Below are 17,161 nucleotides of genomic sequence, written 5' to 3'. Positions count from 1 at the left end.
CACATCAATGCGAGCTGTGGCAAGAAGGTTTGCTGTGTCTGTCAGCGTAGTGTCCAGAGCATGGAGGCGCTACCAGGAGACAGGCCAGTACATCAAGAGACGTGGAGGAGGCCGTAAGAGGGCAACAACCCAGCAGCAGGACCGCTACCTCCGCCTTTGTGCAAGGAGGAGCAGGAGGAGCACTGCCAGAGCCCTGCAAAATGACCTCCAGCAGGCCACAAATGTGCATGGTTCTGCTCAAACGGTCAGAAACAGACTCCATGAGGGTGGTATGAGGGCCCGACGTCCACAGGTGGGGGTTGTGCTTACAGCCCAACACTGTGCAGGACGTTTGGCATTTGCCAGAGAACACCAAGATTGGCAAATTCGCCACTGGTGCCCTGTGCTCTTCACAGATGAAAGCAGGTTCACACTGAGCACATGTGACAGACGTGACAGTCTGGAGACGCCGTGGAGAACATTCTGCTGCCTGCAACATCCTCCAGCATGACCGGTTTGGCGGTGGGTCAGTCATGGTGTTTCTTTGGGGGGCCGCACAGCCCTCCATGTGCTCGCCAGAGGTAGCCTGACTGCAATTAGGTACCGAGATGAGATCCTCAGACCCCTTGTGAGACCATATGCTGGTGCGGTTGGCCCTGGGTTCCTCCTAATGCAAGACAATGATAGACCTCATGTGGCTGGAGTGTGTCAGCAGTTCCTGCAAGAGGAAGGCATTGATGCTATGGACTGGCCCGCCCGTTCCCCAGACCTGAATCCAATTGAGCACATCTGGGACATCATGTCTCGCTCCATCCACCAACGCCATGTTGCACCACAGACTGTCCAGGAGTTGGCGGATGCTTTAGTCCAGGTCTGGGAGGAGATCCCTCAGGAGACCATCCGCCACCTCATCAGGAGCATGCCCAGGCGTTGTAGGGAGGTCATACAGGCATGTGGAGGCCACACACACTACTGAGCCTCATTTTGACTTGTTTTAAGGACATTATATCAAAGTTGGATCAGCCTGTAGTGTGGTTTTCCTCTTTAATTTTGAGTGTGACTCCAAATCCAGACCTCCATGGGTTGATAAATTTGATTTCCATTGATCATTTGTGTGATTTTGTTGTCAGCACATTCAACTATGTAAAGAAAAAAGTATTTAATAAGAATATTTCATTCATTCAGATCTAGGATGTGTTATTTTAGTGTTCCCTTTATTTTTTTGAGCAGACCCCTCCACATTTTGCTGTTACAGTTCGATAAAAATGGATTTTTGTCAACTATCAACAAAAATGATCTAATGTCAAATTGGATAAAGAATTCTAACATTTGTTAAAAAAAAATAAAAAATTGGGAAGTTAGCTAAATTAAAACACTAAGATACACTACATGACCAAAATTAAGTGGACACCTGCTCGTCGGAACTCTTTAACATGGGGTTGGTCCCCCCTTTGGGTATTCAACTAGATGTTGGAACATTGCTGCGGGGACTTGCTTCCACACAGCCTAAAAAGCATTAGTGAGGTCGGCACTGATGTTGGCCGATTAGGCCTGGCTCGCAGACTGTCTTCCAATTCATCACAAAGGTGTTCGATGGGGTTGAGGTCAGGGCTATGTGCAAGCCAGTCAAGTTTTTCCCATCGATCTTGACAAGCCATTTCTGCATGGACCTCGCTTTGTGCCTGGGGGCATTGTCATGCTGAAACAGGAAAGGGCCTTCCCCAAACTGTTGCCACAAAGTTGAAAGCCCAGAATCGTCTAGAATTTCATTGTATGCTGTAGCGTTAAGATTTCCCTTCACTAGAACTAAGGAGCCTAGACCAAAACATGAAAAACAGCCCCAGACCATTATTCCTGTTCCACCAATATTTACAGTTGGCACTGTGCATTGGGGCAGGTAGCATTCTCCTGGAATCCACCAAACCCAGATTCATCCGTCGGAATGTCAAATAGTGAAGCATGATTCATCACTCTAGAGAACACATTTCTACTGCTCCAAAGTCCAATAGCTGCAAGCTTTACACCACTCCAGCCGACGCTTGGCATTGCGCATGGTGATCTTAGGCTTGTGTGCAGCTGCTCGGCCATGGAAACCCATTTCATGAAGCTCCTAACAAACAGTTTGGAAACTGGTAGTGAGTGTTGCAATCGAGGCCGGACAATTTTTATGCGCTTCAGCACTTTGCGGTCCTGTTCTGTGAGCTTGTGTGGCCTACCACTTCGCGGCTGAGTCGTTGTTGCTCCTAGATGTTTCCACTTCACAATAAAAGCACTTACTGGTGACTGGGGCAGCTCTAGCAGGGCAGAAATTTGACAAACTGACTTATTGGAAAGGTGGCATCCTTATGACGGTCCAACATTGAAAGTCACTGAGCCCTTCGGTAAAGCCATTCTACTGCCGATGTTTGTCTATGGAGATGCATGGCTGTGTACTTGATTTTATACAGCTGTCAGCAACGGCTGTGGATGAAATAGCCAATCCACTCATTTGAAGGGGTGTCCACATACGTTTGTATATATTGTGTATCTTGATTTGATATTTTAACATGTATTGATAAGTATTCAACCCCCTTAATCAATACATGTTAGAATCATATTTTGGCAGTGATCTGGGTAAGTCTCTAAGAGCTTTGCACACCTGGATTGTCAAGTTGGTTGTTGATCATTGTTAAACAAACATTTTCAGGTTTTGCCATAGTTTTTCAAGCTGATTTAAGTCAAAACTGTAACTAGGCCTCTTAGGAACATTCAATGTCGTCTTGGTAAGCAACTCCAGTGTATATTGGCCTTTTCTTTTAGGTTATTGTCCTGCTGAAATGTGAATTTGTATCCCAGTGTTTATTGATAAGCAGACTGAACCAGGTTTTCCTCTAGGATTTTGCCTGTGCTTAGCTATACCATTTATTTTTATCCTAAACAACTCCCTGAAACTTGCAGATGACAAGCACACCTGTACCATGATGCAGCCACCACAATGCTTGAAAATATGAAGAGTGGTACTCAGTGATGTGTTTTTTTTTGCCTCAAACATAACGCTCTCATAAAGTTAATTTATTTGCCAAATTTTGGCAGTTGTACTTTAGTGCCTTATTGCACTAACGTAAAACTGAGTTAGGAAGGATGCCTGTATTTCTGTAGTGACTGGGCGTATTGACACACCATTCAAAGAGTATGAATAATGAATAACTTCACCATGCTCAAAAGGATATTCAATGACTGCAATAGGTGCACTTCTTTGTGAGGCACTGGGAAACATCCCTAGTCTTTGTGGTTGAATCTGTATTTGAAATGCACTGCTCAACTGAGAGACCTTATAGATAATTGTATGTGTGGGGTACAGAAATGAGGTAGTCATTCAAAAATCATGTTAAACACTATTATTGCACACAGAGTGAGTCCATGCAACTTGCATTAACAAAGGGGTTGAATACTTATCGACTCAGGACATTTCAGCTTTTCATTTTTAACTATTTTCTGAAAACATAATTCCACTTTCAGATTCTGGGCTATTGTGTGTAGGACAGTGACCGAACAAAATCGCAATTTAATCCATTTTAAATTCAGGCTGTATCACAACAACGTGGAAAAAGTCAAGGGGTGTGAATACTTTCTGAAGATACTGTATCTACTATGTCTTCCACTTTCCTATTAATCTCTCCCTCCCTCCCACCTCTCTCATAACACTCATTCTCTCTACGAGAGTGAGAGTTAGTCCTCCTTTCTCTCTCCATGAAAGGTGTCTCTCTTTCTAATCATATGGATTACAGCAGATAATAGGTCAGCCTGCCGTTTCTCTCTTTCGCTTCCCCTTCTCTTTCTTCCCCTCCCCTCTTTCTTTCTCAAGACACTCAGCGTGGCGCTGGGGAGACTGCTAGGTTAATTAAAGTTGTTAGAGTAAGAGACAGAGGGAGGGAGAGAGAGAGCGAAAGAGAGAGATAGAGATGGGTGGGGGGAGATGGGGAGATAGGCGGCTTTGCTGAATCAATCCCAGCAAGTCAATACACAATAAATAAACGAGGAGAACAACAACCAGGAAGGCACGGAGGAGAGGGAGGAAGGGGTGATGGATGGATGGAAGGCATGGAGGAGAGAGAGGAAGGGGAAATGGATGGAAGGCATGGAGGAGAGAGAGGAAGGGGAAATGGATGGAAGGTATGGAGGAGAGAGAGGAAGGGGAGATGGATGGAAGGCATGGAGGAGAGTGAGGAAGTGGAAATAGATGGAAGGCATGGAGGAGAGAGAGGAAGGGGAGATGGATGGAAGCTATGGAGGAGAGGGAGGATGGGGAGATGGATGGAAGGTATGGAGGAGAGAGAGGAAGGGGAAATGGATGGAAGGCATGGAGGAGAGAGAGGAAGGGGAGATGGATGGAAGGCATGGAGGAGAGTGAGGAAGGGGTAATAGATGGAAGGCATGGAGGAGAGAGAGGAAGGGGTGATGGATGGAAGGCATGGAGGAGAGAGAGGAAGGGGAAATGGATGGAAGGCATGGAGGAGAGAGAGGAAGGGGAAATGGATGGAAGGCATGGAGGAGAGGGAGGATGGGGAGATGGATGGAAGGTATGGAGGAGAGGGAGGAAGGGGAGATGGATGGAAGGCATGGAGGAGAGGGAGGATGGGGAGATGGATGGAAGGCATAGAGGATGGGGAGATGGATGGAAGGCATGGAGGAGAGGGCATCAGTGGTCTTTCTGAAGATGTTGTGCTGTATTGAGCCGAGAACGAGAGGATTAGCTGTCTGTGTCATGGAGAGAGTTCAACACATGGACAGGAAGTAGATGGACAGGAAGTAGAGGGACTACAAGTAGAAGAAATACAGGAAGTATTGCTCAATCTCAACTTCCTGTTTGGGATGACGGGTGAGAGAGACCTAATACTCGTACTTGCGTCCTAAATAGTAGGCCGTTTGAGTATGTGAAAAATGTTGTTTAATAGTATGTGACATTTTGAAGATTGAGTATACTTTAAAAGCCTGGATGTCATACTCATTTTGGCTTTGACAACAGCTGATCAGTTAGATATGGGGAAGTACTAGCGAAATCAATGAATAGCGGGAAACAAAGTATTCTCAATATGTGAAAATAAAACAAGTTACAGTATGTGAATTTTCTTAAATCAAGTATGGTTTAAATGCCAGGATGTTATAGTTATTTAGGCTCTTCATCTAGTAGAATCCGATGCACACTTTCCCACAGTGCATTGGAAGAGGTGAGCTGCGAATGATAGTGCCGGGTTCTCTTCAAGTAGCCAAACAACAAAACGAGGTTACTTAATTGGGAAGATGCTGTACAGCAAAGCTTCTGCAGTGGTGTTCAAATGTAAGCTAAGTAGTTTTTTGTTCTCCTTTAAATGAACATGAGTATTGCATCGCTACATCTTTGATATAAACAAAGTATTTTTCCCCCTTTTTTTGTCATTGAAAAGTGCTTATTTTGAAAAGTGTTCCTTCGTCTGAGCTTTTAAACTAAATGCTAAACCCTCTTTTTCTGAATGCGTCGGCACCGGGGATTCGGGATGTGGCTGCATTATTGAGGACGTGTTAATCGGGCCTTTTGATTTTAACACATCGATTGTTTTCGTTTTGTAGGCTAGGCTACATATATAATTATTACATGTATGGATCCGGCCTTTAGCAGTCATTCTGATCTCGTTTCCAATGATCAGGGCTTTAGTTTATTATGTTGCTGTCCAGTGGTTCTGAATTTGCGATGCACCCGACTGACTGTCCATGTTTTTTTTGTGCAATAGCCTTAGTTTTGCTGCATACTAGGCTATTTGATTTCATTGATATATGTTACAGCACTTTGGTTTCACTAATACATATGTTGAAATGGAACCAAATGATATGTTTCTGTCTTCAGTCCTTTTTAAATAGGATAGATGGGCGATATGGGCTACGGTAAAGGTCTAATAGTCTGCCTATAACCAGCCTGAGTAGGATTATAACTCCATTCCTATTCTATTCAGAGTTTAGAGAAATGAATCAAATTGAAAAGGATCTATTATCAGGTGCATGTCTGTTGAATTTGGAAAGATCCACCTGAACTAGGCCCCGCCCCACCTACTCAGCCAGTCAGGAGCCGCTACTGCGTTGCGGCCATGGCATGCTGCATCATTTTTATTAAACGGTATGTGCTAAATAGTAGGCAGTTTAAGTAGGAAGTACGCTAGTATGGGTATTCAGACAGTCACTCATTGTTAAGGGCTTGGGTGTTCGACATGTTATTGAAGTATAGTGTCATACTCTTTTTATGTTCAAAGCCTGAGTGCACCCCTATCGGGCTGTCACTCATCTCTCATCGCCATGGCAATGCTGCTGTAAGGGATTAGAGTTGCCTGGATGGCTGGTGACAAGCTTCTGCTCATCACTCACCAATCAGATCAGAGACAGATCAACAGGAAGAGGATAGGAGTCACGAGAGGTCAAATACTATAGAGACCACAAGCCATCTACCCATACCTCTCTTTTTAGGATATATAATACAAAATATATATATTATTTTCTCAATTTCTCTCTGACCATCCACCTACTCTCCCTTTCTCTCCCCACCTACTCACACAACCTTTAAACTCTATCTACCTGCCTCTGTCTGTCTGTCAAACATTTTGTATGCATTTAACCTGACTCTATTCCTTTAGTGCTGTTGTTTCCCTCTCTAGTTCTCTCATTCAATCCCCTCTTCTTGTCTTTCATTCTCCCTCCTGCGAAGTTAATATCTCTTATTCTACTCTCATGCATCTGTATTGTTCTAAATCCTAATTTCTCAGCACCTCTTCTCTTTCTTCACTCTTTTCTCTCTGTCTCCTTGACTCTCTCTCTCTCTTTCTCTCTCTATGTCTCCCTGACTCACTCTCTTTCTCTCTCTCTCTCTCTCTCTCTCTCTCTCTCTCTCTCTCTCTCTCTCTCTCTCTCTCTCTCTCTCTCTCTCTCTCTTCTTTCACTCTCTCTGTCTCCCTGACTTGCTCTCTTTCCCTCTCTCTCTCTGTCTTTCACTCTCTCTGTCTCCCTGACTTGCTCTCTTTCCCTCTCTCTCACACAATAGTTCCTTGATTTCACCTTCTCCATATTCCTCTCCCGCTCATCAAATCAAATCAAATGTATTTCTAAAGCCCTTCGTACATCAGCTGATGTCTCAAAGTGCTGTACAGAAACCCAGCCTAAAACCCCAAACAGCAAGCAATGCAGGTGTAGAAGCACGGTGGCTAGGAAAAACTCCCTAGAAAGGCCGAAACCTAGAGAGGAACCAGGCTATGAGGGGTGGCCAGTCCTCTTAAGGCTGTGCCGGGTGGAGATTATAACAGAGCATGGCCAAGATGTTCAAATGTTCAGAAATGACCAGCATGGTCAAATAATAATAATCACAGTAGTTGTTGAGGGTGCAACAAGTCAGCACCTCAGGAGTAAATGTCAGTTGGCTTTTCATAGCCTATCATTAAGAGTATCTCTACCGCTCCTGCTGTCTCTAGAGAGTTGAAAACAGCAGGTCTGGGACAGGTAGCACGTCCGGTGAACAGGTCAGGGTTCCATAGCCACAGGCAGAACAGTTGAAACTGGAGCAGCAGCACGGCTAGGTGGACTGGGGACAGCAAGGAATCATCATGCCAGTTAGTCCTGAGGCATGGTCCTCTCATCCTCTCTCAATTCAATTCAATTTCAATTTAAGGGCTGTATTGGCATGGAAAACATATGTTAACATTGCCAAAGCAAGTGAAGTAGATAATAAACAAAAGTGAAATAAACAATAAACATTACACTCACAAAGTTCCAAAAGAATAAAGACATTTCAAATGTCATTATCTCTCTCTCCCTCTTGCTCACTCTCTGTGTGTGTGTGTGTGTGTGTGTGTGTGTGTGTGTGTGTGTGTGTGTGTGTGTGTGTGTGTGTGTGTTATTGAGTTGCTGAAACTGAAAAGACGATGTCAGCCTAGACCAATCCCGAAGCTGAGAGAGATGAATAAATGTTTTTTGCAGCAGGAATTGGAGGGGATAAATGTTCAGGGAATCAAGTTAACTGGTCTTTATGGATTTCTGATGGAATTTCCATTCCTCCCACTCCCCCTGTCCCTCCGGATGGATGGAGATCTCCAAAGCAGGCCAAATCCATTGACACCACCCTTTCAAACCCAATGTCTCACTTTCTTGTCTTCCTCTGCAACTCTCTGGTTCTTTGTTTTTCTCTCTCAGCCACCCTCTTGTAAACTTATCTCGCAGCCTCTCACCCTCCCTTCCTCTCTCTTTCTCACCCTCTCTCTCTTTCACCCTCTCTCTCTCTCACCCTCCCTTCCTCTCTCTTTCTCACCCTCTCTCTCTTTCACCCTCTCTCTCTCACCCTTCCTTCCTCTCTCTTTCTCACCCTCTCTCTCTTTCACCATCTATCTCTTTCACCCTCTCTCTCTCACCCTCCCTTCCTCTCTCTTTCTCACCCTCCCTTCCTCTCTCTTTCACCCTCTCTCTTTCACCCTCTCTCCCCACCCTCCCTTCCTCTCTCTTTCTCACCCTCTCTCTCTTTCACCCTCTCTCTCTCACCCTCCCTTCCTCTCTCTTTCTCACCCTCTCTCTCTTTCACCCTCTCTTTCTTTCACCCTCTCTCTCTTTCACCCTCTCTCTCTCACCCTCTCTCTCTCTCACCCTCCCTTCCTCTCTCTTTCTCACCCTCCCTTCCTCTCTCTTTCACCCTCTCTCTTTCACCCTCTCTCCCCACCCTCCCTTCCTCTCTCTTTCTCACCCTCTCTCTCTTTCACCCTCTCTCTCTCACCCTCCCTTCCTCTCTCTTTCTCACCCTCTCGCTCTTTCACCCTCTCTCTCTTTCACCCTCTCTCTCTCACCCTCCCTTCCTCTCTCTTTCTCACCCTCTCTCTCTTTCACCCTCTCTCTCTTTCACCCTCTCTCTCTTTCACCCTCTCTCTCTTTCACCCTCTCTCTCTTTCACCCTCTCTCTCTTTCACCCTCTCTCTCTTTCACCCTCTCTCTCTCACCCTCCCTTCCTCTCTCTTTCTCACCCTCTCTCTCTTTCACCCTCTCTTTCTTTCACCCTCTCTCTCTCACCCTCCCTGTATTTTTCTCCCTCATCATTTCATTTTCCAGTCTGTTTCTTCTTCCTGCCTTTTTGTGTAGGACGGGAGAGTCCCTCCTCTCTTGGTACATCCTCCCCCACTCCTCTCCTCCTCTCTCCCCCTGTCTCCCCTCCCTCCTCCATGTCCGTCGGGTGGGAGGTCTGGCTCTCTTACACACACATTCATGTCACTGTGACAATCCACTGGTCAGTCCAGCTGGACAGAGAAGAGGTGTCCAAACTCTGGATCCCCCTTCTCTCCTTCTCTCTCTCCATCCCTCCCTCCTCCCCCTTTCTCTCATTGCCCCATTACATAATCATCTGAAAGAGAGAGAGAGAGGGGGGGTAGAGAAAAAGCCAGTCTCTTGTACCTCCCACCAGAGGGGGGAGACACAGTGATTGAATGGCCATCAGTGGCTCGCCAGCTGCTTCTTTGGCAGCGCATTCCCTCCTCTCTCTCTATCCTCTTTCCCTCATCTCTCATACCTCCCCTCTCTCCCTATTCTCTGTCTTCCCCTCTGTTCCTCTGCTCACTTCCCTCCCTCCCTCCCTATTCTCTGTCTTCCCTCTGTTCCTCTGCTCGCTTCCCTCCCTCCCTCCCTCCCTTGCTTGCTTCCCCCTTTCTCTTTCCCTCCCTTCCTCCATCCCTTCAAAGGTCCAGACCTCTAAAGTCATAGAGGAAGAAAATAAGCATTTTCCCCCGAGATGAGAGCAGAGGGGTTGAATCAAGACATAGGTGATGGGGGTGGATGTATACCCCCATCCCCCCTTTCCCTCCTGGGTGTGTGCTGGTTCCCGTGGCCCGACCCGTCGTGGCTGTAAGGGGGCCTTGGGGGAAAGTTCCCATGGCTGAAGCCGGGGGCTGGATCTATGTGCCCAGGGTGGGGGATGGGTCTATGTGCCCAGGACTAGGGCCTTGTGTCTGGGGTCTGTCAGGGGGCCGGGGGTGGAAGTTCCCAGGGCGGAGGCTGAAGGCTGAGGGGGCCGCAGGGGCCATCATGACAGGCCGGCGTTAGTAAAATTAGCAATTAACTGACAGGGAGGTGCAGCCGCAGTGTGTAATACCCCTGGCCAGGGACCAAACACCCAGGGGCCTCCGCCAACAACAGCCTCTCTACTTAATTGTCAGAGCGAGGGAGGGAGGGATGCATCCCATCCCAGTGTCCTTTGACAACTTCCAACGGTCAAATGGACTTTGAGGGAGTTTCTCTATGTTTTTGTGTGTGTGTGTGTGTGTGTTCGTTGAACATCATTTTACGTCTAGATCTTGTCTTATTTAACCTTTATTTAAACAGGGGGTCACATTGAGATGAAGAATCTCTTTACACAGAGAGCCCTGTACACATGACAATAAAAACATAAACAACATACAGTCGTGGCCAAAAGTTTTGAGAATGACACAAATATTAATTTTCACAAAGTTTGCTGCTTCTTTAGATATTTTGTCAGATGTTACTATGGAATACCGAAGTATAATTACAAGCATTTCATAAGTGTCAAAGGCTTTTATTGACAATTACATGAAGTTGATGCAAAGAGTCAATATGTGCAGTGTTGAACCTTCTTTTTTAAGACCTCTGCAATCTGCCCTGGCATGCTGTCAATTAACTTCTGGGCCACATCCTGTCTGATGGCAGCCCATTCTTGCATAATCAATGCTTGGAGTTTGTCAGAATTTGTGGATTTGTGTTTGTCCACCCTCCTCTTGAGGATTGACCGATAGTTCTCAATGGGATTAAGGTCTGCGGAGTTTCCTGGCCATGGACCCAAAATATCAATGTTTTGTTCCCCAAGCCACTTAGTTATCAGTTTTGCCTTATGGCAAGGTGCTCCATCATGCTGGAAAAGGCATTGTTCGTCACTAAACTGTTCCTGGATGGTTGGGAGAAGTTGCTCTCGGAGGATGTGTTGGTACCATTCTTTATTCATGGCTGTGTTCTTAGGTAAAATTGTGAGTGAGCCCACTCCCTTGGCTGAGAAGCAACCCCACACATGAATGGTCTCAGGATGCTTTACTGTTGGCATGACACAGAACTGATGGTAGCGCTCACCTTGTCTTCTCCGGACAAGCTTTTTTCCGGATGCCCCAAACAATCGGAAAGGGGATTCATCATCGAAAACTACTTTACCCCAGTCCTCAGCAGTCCAATCCCTTTTGCAGAATATCAGTCCGTCCCTGATTTTTTTCCTGGAGAGAAGTGGCTTCTTTGCTACCCTTGGTGACAACAGGCCATCCTCCAAATGTCTTCGCCTCACTGTGCGTGCAGATGCACTCACACCTGCCTGCTGCCATTCCTGAGCAAGCTCTGTACTGGTGGTGCCCCGATCCCGCAGCTGAATCAACTTTAGAAGATGGTCCTGGCGCTTGCTGGACTTTCATGGGCTCCCTGAAGCCTTCTTCACAACAATTGAACCGCTCTCCTTGAAGTTCTTGATGATCCGATAAATGGTTCATTTAGGTGCAATCTTACTGGCAGCAATATCCTTGCCTGTGAAGCCCTTTTTGTGCAAAGCAATGATGACGGCACATGTTTCCTTGCAGGTAACCATGATTGACAGAGGAACAACAATGATTCCAAGCACCACCCTCCTTTTGAAGCTTCCAGTCTGTTATTCGAACTCAATCAGCATGACAGAGTGATCTCCAGCCTTGTCCTTGTCAACACTCACACCTGTGTTAACGAGAGAATCACTGACATGATGTCAGCTGATCCTTTTGTGGCAGGGCTGAAATGCAGTGGAAATGTTTTTTTGTGGATTCAGTTCAATTGCATGGCAAAGAGTGACTTTTCAATTAATTGCAATTCATCTGATCACTCTTCATAACATTCTGGAGTATATGCAAATTGTCATCATAAAAACTGAGGCAGCAGACGTAATATTTGTGTCATTCTCAAAATGTTTGGCCACGACTGTACACATGTGTATAAAACAATACAATTCAGCACAACAACAAAAATCACATTCAACTACATAGAGGTCCTCAATCAATAATGGAAATGCCTGAGTGACACCAGCACATCTAACTGCGGTGAACTCTGCAGATTGTTCCACAAATTAGGGGCAAAAAATACAAAACACAGATTTTCCCAAATCTGTGGAGACTGGAGGGATCTCTAGTGTTATCCATTCATGTGAACAGGTTTGGTAACTGATGATTTTATCTTAATGAATGATGTTATATATAGAGGGAGTTTCTGTCAGATCGCTTTGTAAATAAATCAAAGAGAATGCAGCTTTCTTCTTCCAGACAGAGAGGTCCAGCCCACATTTTTGTGGGATTTTAGGACTCAATAATGAGCCCTAAAATTGTCCCCTGTGATAAAGCATATTGCTGAATGGTGTGTGTGTGTGTGTGTGTGTGTGTGTGTGTGTGTGTGTGTGTGTGTGTGTGTGTGTGTGTGTGTGAAAGTAGCGTGTGTTTGTCCTGTTAGCAAGAGAGAGCAGGGGAAGCCTGGGTAGGCCTGGTCCATCAGAACACTCCAGACTCTGTGACTGTGTCCATAATGGAAACCTATTCCCTACATAGTATACTATGCAATATGGAACCTGGTCAAAAGTAGTGTACTACATGGGGAATGTGGTGCAATTTGGGAGGCAGCTTGTCTCTGTAGAACTCAGATATGAATCTGACTGTTTCCTCCTTAATTATTTATCTCCATTTGCTGCTGATTTGGCCCTTTACTGACTGGCCTCAGCACACTCTGCAGTGGGGTGCTTAATTACACACATGGACACACACGCATGCAAACACACACACACACACATGTACACAGGCAGACACACACACACGCATCCGGGCATGCACGTAAACACACTTTTTTCATAGGAGAGGTCAGGGAACAGGTTGGGGGTCCCACCCTGGGGCTGATGGCAGAGAGAAAGAGAGGGGGAGAAGGAGAGAGGCTGAGGAGGCTACGCTGTAGTGAGACAAAAAGCTAGGCAGGTCCATCAGCCACTCAGAACCACAGTTGTGGTGAATGAGAGGAACTTCTGCTCCCTCCACAGGGAGGCCTGCCATTCTGTTCTGGCCTACAGTAAATACAAAATGAGATATTCCAGACCTTGATCATAGACGCTCAAACATATACACAAACAGAGACGCATGCACACACTTCGCACACACACACACACACACACACACACATACACACACGCAAAACACTATCCCATTCAATATTCTGTGCGGTGGGGTAGATGATTATGCCGTTGTGATGTCAATCACTCAACAATTCTACCGTGCTGTGGGAATGAATAAATAATCTGCTTTGAATGAAAAGTGCACGATTTATGAGTCCGGTACTGGGCTGTACATGCCAGATCTCCCTCCATCTGCCTCTTTCTCGCTCTCCCTCTCTCTTTCTATCTCCCTCTCTCTTTTTATCGCTCTTCACCTCTCTCTCTCTCTCTACACCTCTTTCCTCTCGCTCTTCACCCTTCCCTGCCACCCTCTCCCATCCTGCACTTCGCCTCTTCCTCTCCCCTAAGCCTGTTCCCCTTACAGAAAGCTCACAGTAACAGTAAGCCTGATGTAAGGATTGATAGAGTTATAGTTGTTATGAAATATACCGTAACTCACACTCAAAAACACTTCACAGTTGTCCTCTAATCTCTGAACAAACTTTAATACCCCAACCGGGACCTGTTATGTTATGCAGTGATTTACTGTGCTTACAGTTTCTATACTGTACCTACCTAAAAAAGTGTCCACACTGGCTAAAGTGTGAGAGCCCTGTACACATCTACAATATATTTAAGATTCACAGACTGTTATGCAATAACTTGTGTACAATAACTGTCTAAAAATACGTACTGTCTAAAGATTCTCACTGTGCCTATACAGACTTTTATATTTCAATACAAACTGTGGAGAGAGAGACAGACAGACAGACAGACAGTCAGACAGACAGACAGACAGACAGACAGACAGACAGACAGACAGACAGACAGACAGACAGACAGACAGACAGACAGACAGACAGACAGACAGACAGACAGACATGTGTGAGACTTACAGAAGGACAGCAGGGTTAGAGAGACAGACAGATAGGTGTGAGACTTACAGAAGGACAGCAGGGTTATAGAGACAGACAGACAGACAGAAAGACAGACAGGTGTGAGACTTACAGACAGACAGCAGGGTTATAGAGACAGACAGACACAGAAAGACAGGTGTGAGACTTACAGAAGGACAGCAGGGTTATAGAGACAGACAGACAGGTGTGAGACAGATAGACAGACAGCAGGGTTATAGAGACAGACAAAAAGACAGGTGTGAGACAGATAGACAGACAGACAGACAGGTGTGAGACAGATAGACAGACAGCAGGGTTATAGAGACAGACAGAAAGACAGGTGTGAGACAGATAGACAGACAGCAGGGTTATAGAGACAGACAGACAGACAGGTGTGAGACAGATAGACAGACTTACAGAAGGAGCTGCTTTCGTCCTTTGTGCCGTCCATGGTGCCATCCGGAAGCATCTGGAGGTAGAAGCCATGCCGGTTGTAGAGTCTCGTGACAATGCCTTTCAGTTGGGGCTCTGCAGGGGGACAGGACAGGGTTAATTTGTGTCCTCATATTGCATGATAGTCAGTGATGTTTGCACTCAAACTCAGCATCTAGGAACAAACAACAGTAAAAGGAAGATTCTACACTCTAATGTATTTTCTCCCAAATATATTACAATGTGATTTACACTGAAAGGCAGCATCTGTGTTCACAGTGGCCTTCTCTATTAAATGATTTTGTATTGTTTATCTAACCTTTATTTAACTAGGCAAGTCAGTTAAGAACAAATTCTTATTTACAATGACGGACTATTGATGGGACCTTGGTGCCTGCTTAAAAAGGGTCCGCGTCTACGATGAGGGGAGGTAGGGTGTGTGTGCCTGCCTACTGCCTAGCACGGAGAATGCTTCGTTAAAGATGAATAGCATGTGAGGCTGTGCTGCTCTGTTCGCGATAAGGCAGAGGAGTGAGAGAGAGAGATAGGAGGAGCGCTAAAGACAAAAACACAAACAAGAAAAACTCGACTGAGCTACTAAAAGTTTAATGACATGGGACCACGTCTTCCATCTACTGTGACGCTCCGTTTTGTTGTTTACAGAGTATGTTCTGAGGCAGAAAAATTGTTTGTAGAGCTAACTTTGTATCTCCAGATGAACAGAGTTTACCTGCTACATTTGCAGGCTCTTATTGTGTAGTAGCTTCTGGTTGACAGCAAGCGTGCTGGCTAATGCTACGGGACAACAGCAGTCGTTTACCCTTCCCCATAACCATGGCTGTAACTACATATGAGGACACAGGTCTGGGCCTCCGCAATTTTTTTCTGAGAAGAAAAAATTAACCAGTCAAAAGATTGGACACACCTACAAGGGGTTTTCTTTATTTTTTATATTCTACATTGTAGAATAATAGTGAAGACATCAACAATAAAAATAACACAATCAGACAGTAACCAAAAAAGTGTTAAACGAATCCAAATCTATTTTATATTTGAGATTCTTCAAAGTAGCCACCCATTGCCTTGATGACAACTTTGCACACTCTTGGCATTCTCTCAACCAGCTTCACCTGGAATGCTTTTCCAACAATCTTGAAGGAGTTCACACATATGCTGAGCACTTGCTGGTTGCTTTTCCTTCAATCTGCTGTCCAACTCATTCCAAACCGTCTCAATTGGGTTGAAGTCGGGTGATTGTGGAGGCCAGGTCAACTGATGCAGAAATCCATCACTCTCCTTCTAGGTCAAATAGCCCTTACATAGCCTGGAGGTGTGTTCGGTCATTGTCCTGTTAAAAAATAAATGTTAGTCCCAATAAGCCCAAACCAGATGGGATGGCATATCGCTGCAGAATGCTGTGGTAGCCATGCTGGCTAAGTGTGTCTTGATTTCTAAATAAATCACTGACAGGGTCACCAGCAAGCATCCCGGTGGGAACTACGCATGTAGAGATCATCCGTTCACCTACTCTGTGTCTCACGAAGACACAGCAGTTGGAACCAAACATCTCAAATTCGGACTCATCAGATCAAAGGACAGATTTCCAGTCCAATGTCCATTGCTTGTGTTTCGTGACCCAAGCAAGTATCTTCTTATTATTGGTGTCCTTTAGTAGTGGTTTCTTTGCAGCAATTCGACCATAAAGGCCTGATTCATGCAGTCTCCTCTGAACAGTCGATGTTGAGATGTGTCTGTTACTTGAACTCTGTGAAGCATTTATTTGGGCTGCAATTTCTGAGGCTGGTAACTCTAATGAACTTATTCTCTGCAGCAGAGGTAACTCTGGGTCTTCCTTTCCTGTGGCGGTCCTCATGAGAGCCTGTTTCATCATAGCGCTAGATAGTTATTGCGACTGCACTTGAAACTTTTATGAAATTATCCGTATTAACTGACCTTCTTGTCTTAAAGTAATGATGTATTGTAATTTTTCTTTGCTTATTTGAGCTGTTCTTGCAATAATATGGACTTGGTCTTTTACCAAAAAGGGCTATCTTCTGTATACCACCCCTACCTTGTCACAACCCAACTGATTGGCTCAAACGCATTAAGGAGGAAAGAAATTCCACAAATGAACTTTTAACAAGGCACACCTGTTAATTGAAATGCATTCCAGGTAACTACCTCATGAAGCTGGTTGAGAGAATGTCAGTACTGTATATTTTGTACTCAATAAAGAAAATCAACTATGGTCAAAGTTGGGGCACCACGGAAAATCTTCAGACTATAAAGTTATACTTTTCCGAATATAACTCTTCAGATATTTTAATATTTGATCAATTAGTCTTCTATTAATGAATTATTCATTACCTCACGCCAGTCTCATTCTAAACGTTGTAAATTGTTGGGTTCTGCACGAACCCAGCCTAAACTATGAATCATCCATACACCAATTGGCTTAATCATTTATTTACTAAGTAACAGAAATGCATAAACTCACAGAAATGCATAAACAAACAAATATTGGTTACTAACAATGATCGGGAAGATCCCCTAGTGGGCTGAAGAGATATAACGGCTTGGTGCACAAAGGGAAGGGGGTGTGGAAGAAAAAGAGCAGGAAAGACAAAATGGATCACTACACACAGTGGATAATTGTATTCATTGAAATGCTAATCCTTTGCAC

General features: G+C 45.1%; 1 protein-coding gene across 1 annotated transcript in view; it reads right to left on the bottom strand.

The window, feature by feature from the left end:
• Positions 1-15,316, bottom strand: part of LOC112214659 (fibroblast growth factor 14-like) — a 62,940-nt gene extending 47,624 nt beyond the window's left edge. Inside the window, exon 1 of the mRNA XM_042298270.1 lies at positions 14,464-15,316. Within this exon, the coding sequence (XP_042154204.1) occupies positions 14,464-14,515 (52 nt within the window). The 5' untranslated portion in view covers positions 14,516-15,316. The remainder of the gene's footprint in view (positions 1-14,463) is intronic.
• Between the last annotated feature and the right edge of the window lie 1,845 nt (positions 15,317-17,161).

The sequence above is a fragment of the Oncorhynchus tshawytscha genome, linkage group LG15 (assembly GCF_018296145.1).
Source record: "Oncorhynchus tshawytscha isolate Ot180627B linkage group LG15, Otsh_v2.0, whole genome shotgun sequence".
Taxonomy (NCBI): domain Eukaryota; kingdom Metazoa; phylum Chordata; class Actinopteri; order Salmoniformes; family Salmonidae; genus Oncorhynchus; species Oncorhynchus tshawytscha.
This window is presented reverse-complemented; position numbering and strand designations above follow the sequence as displayed.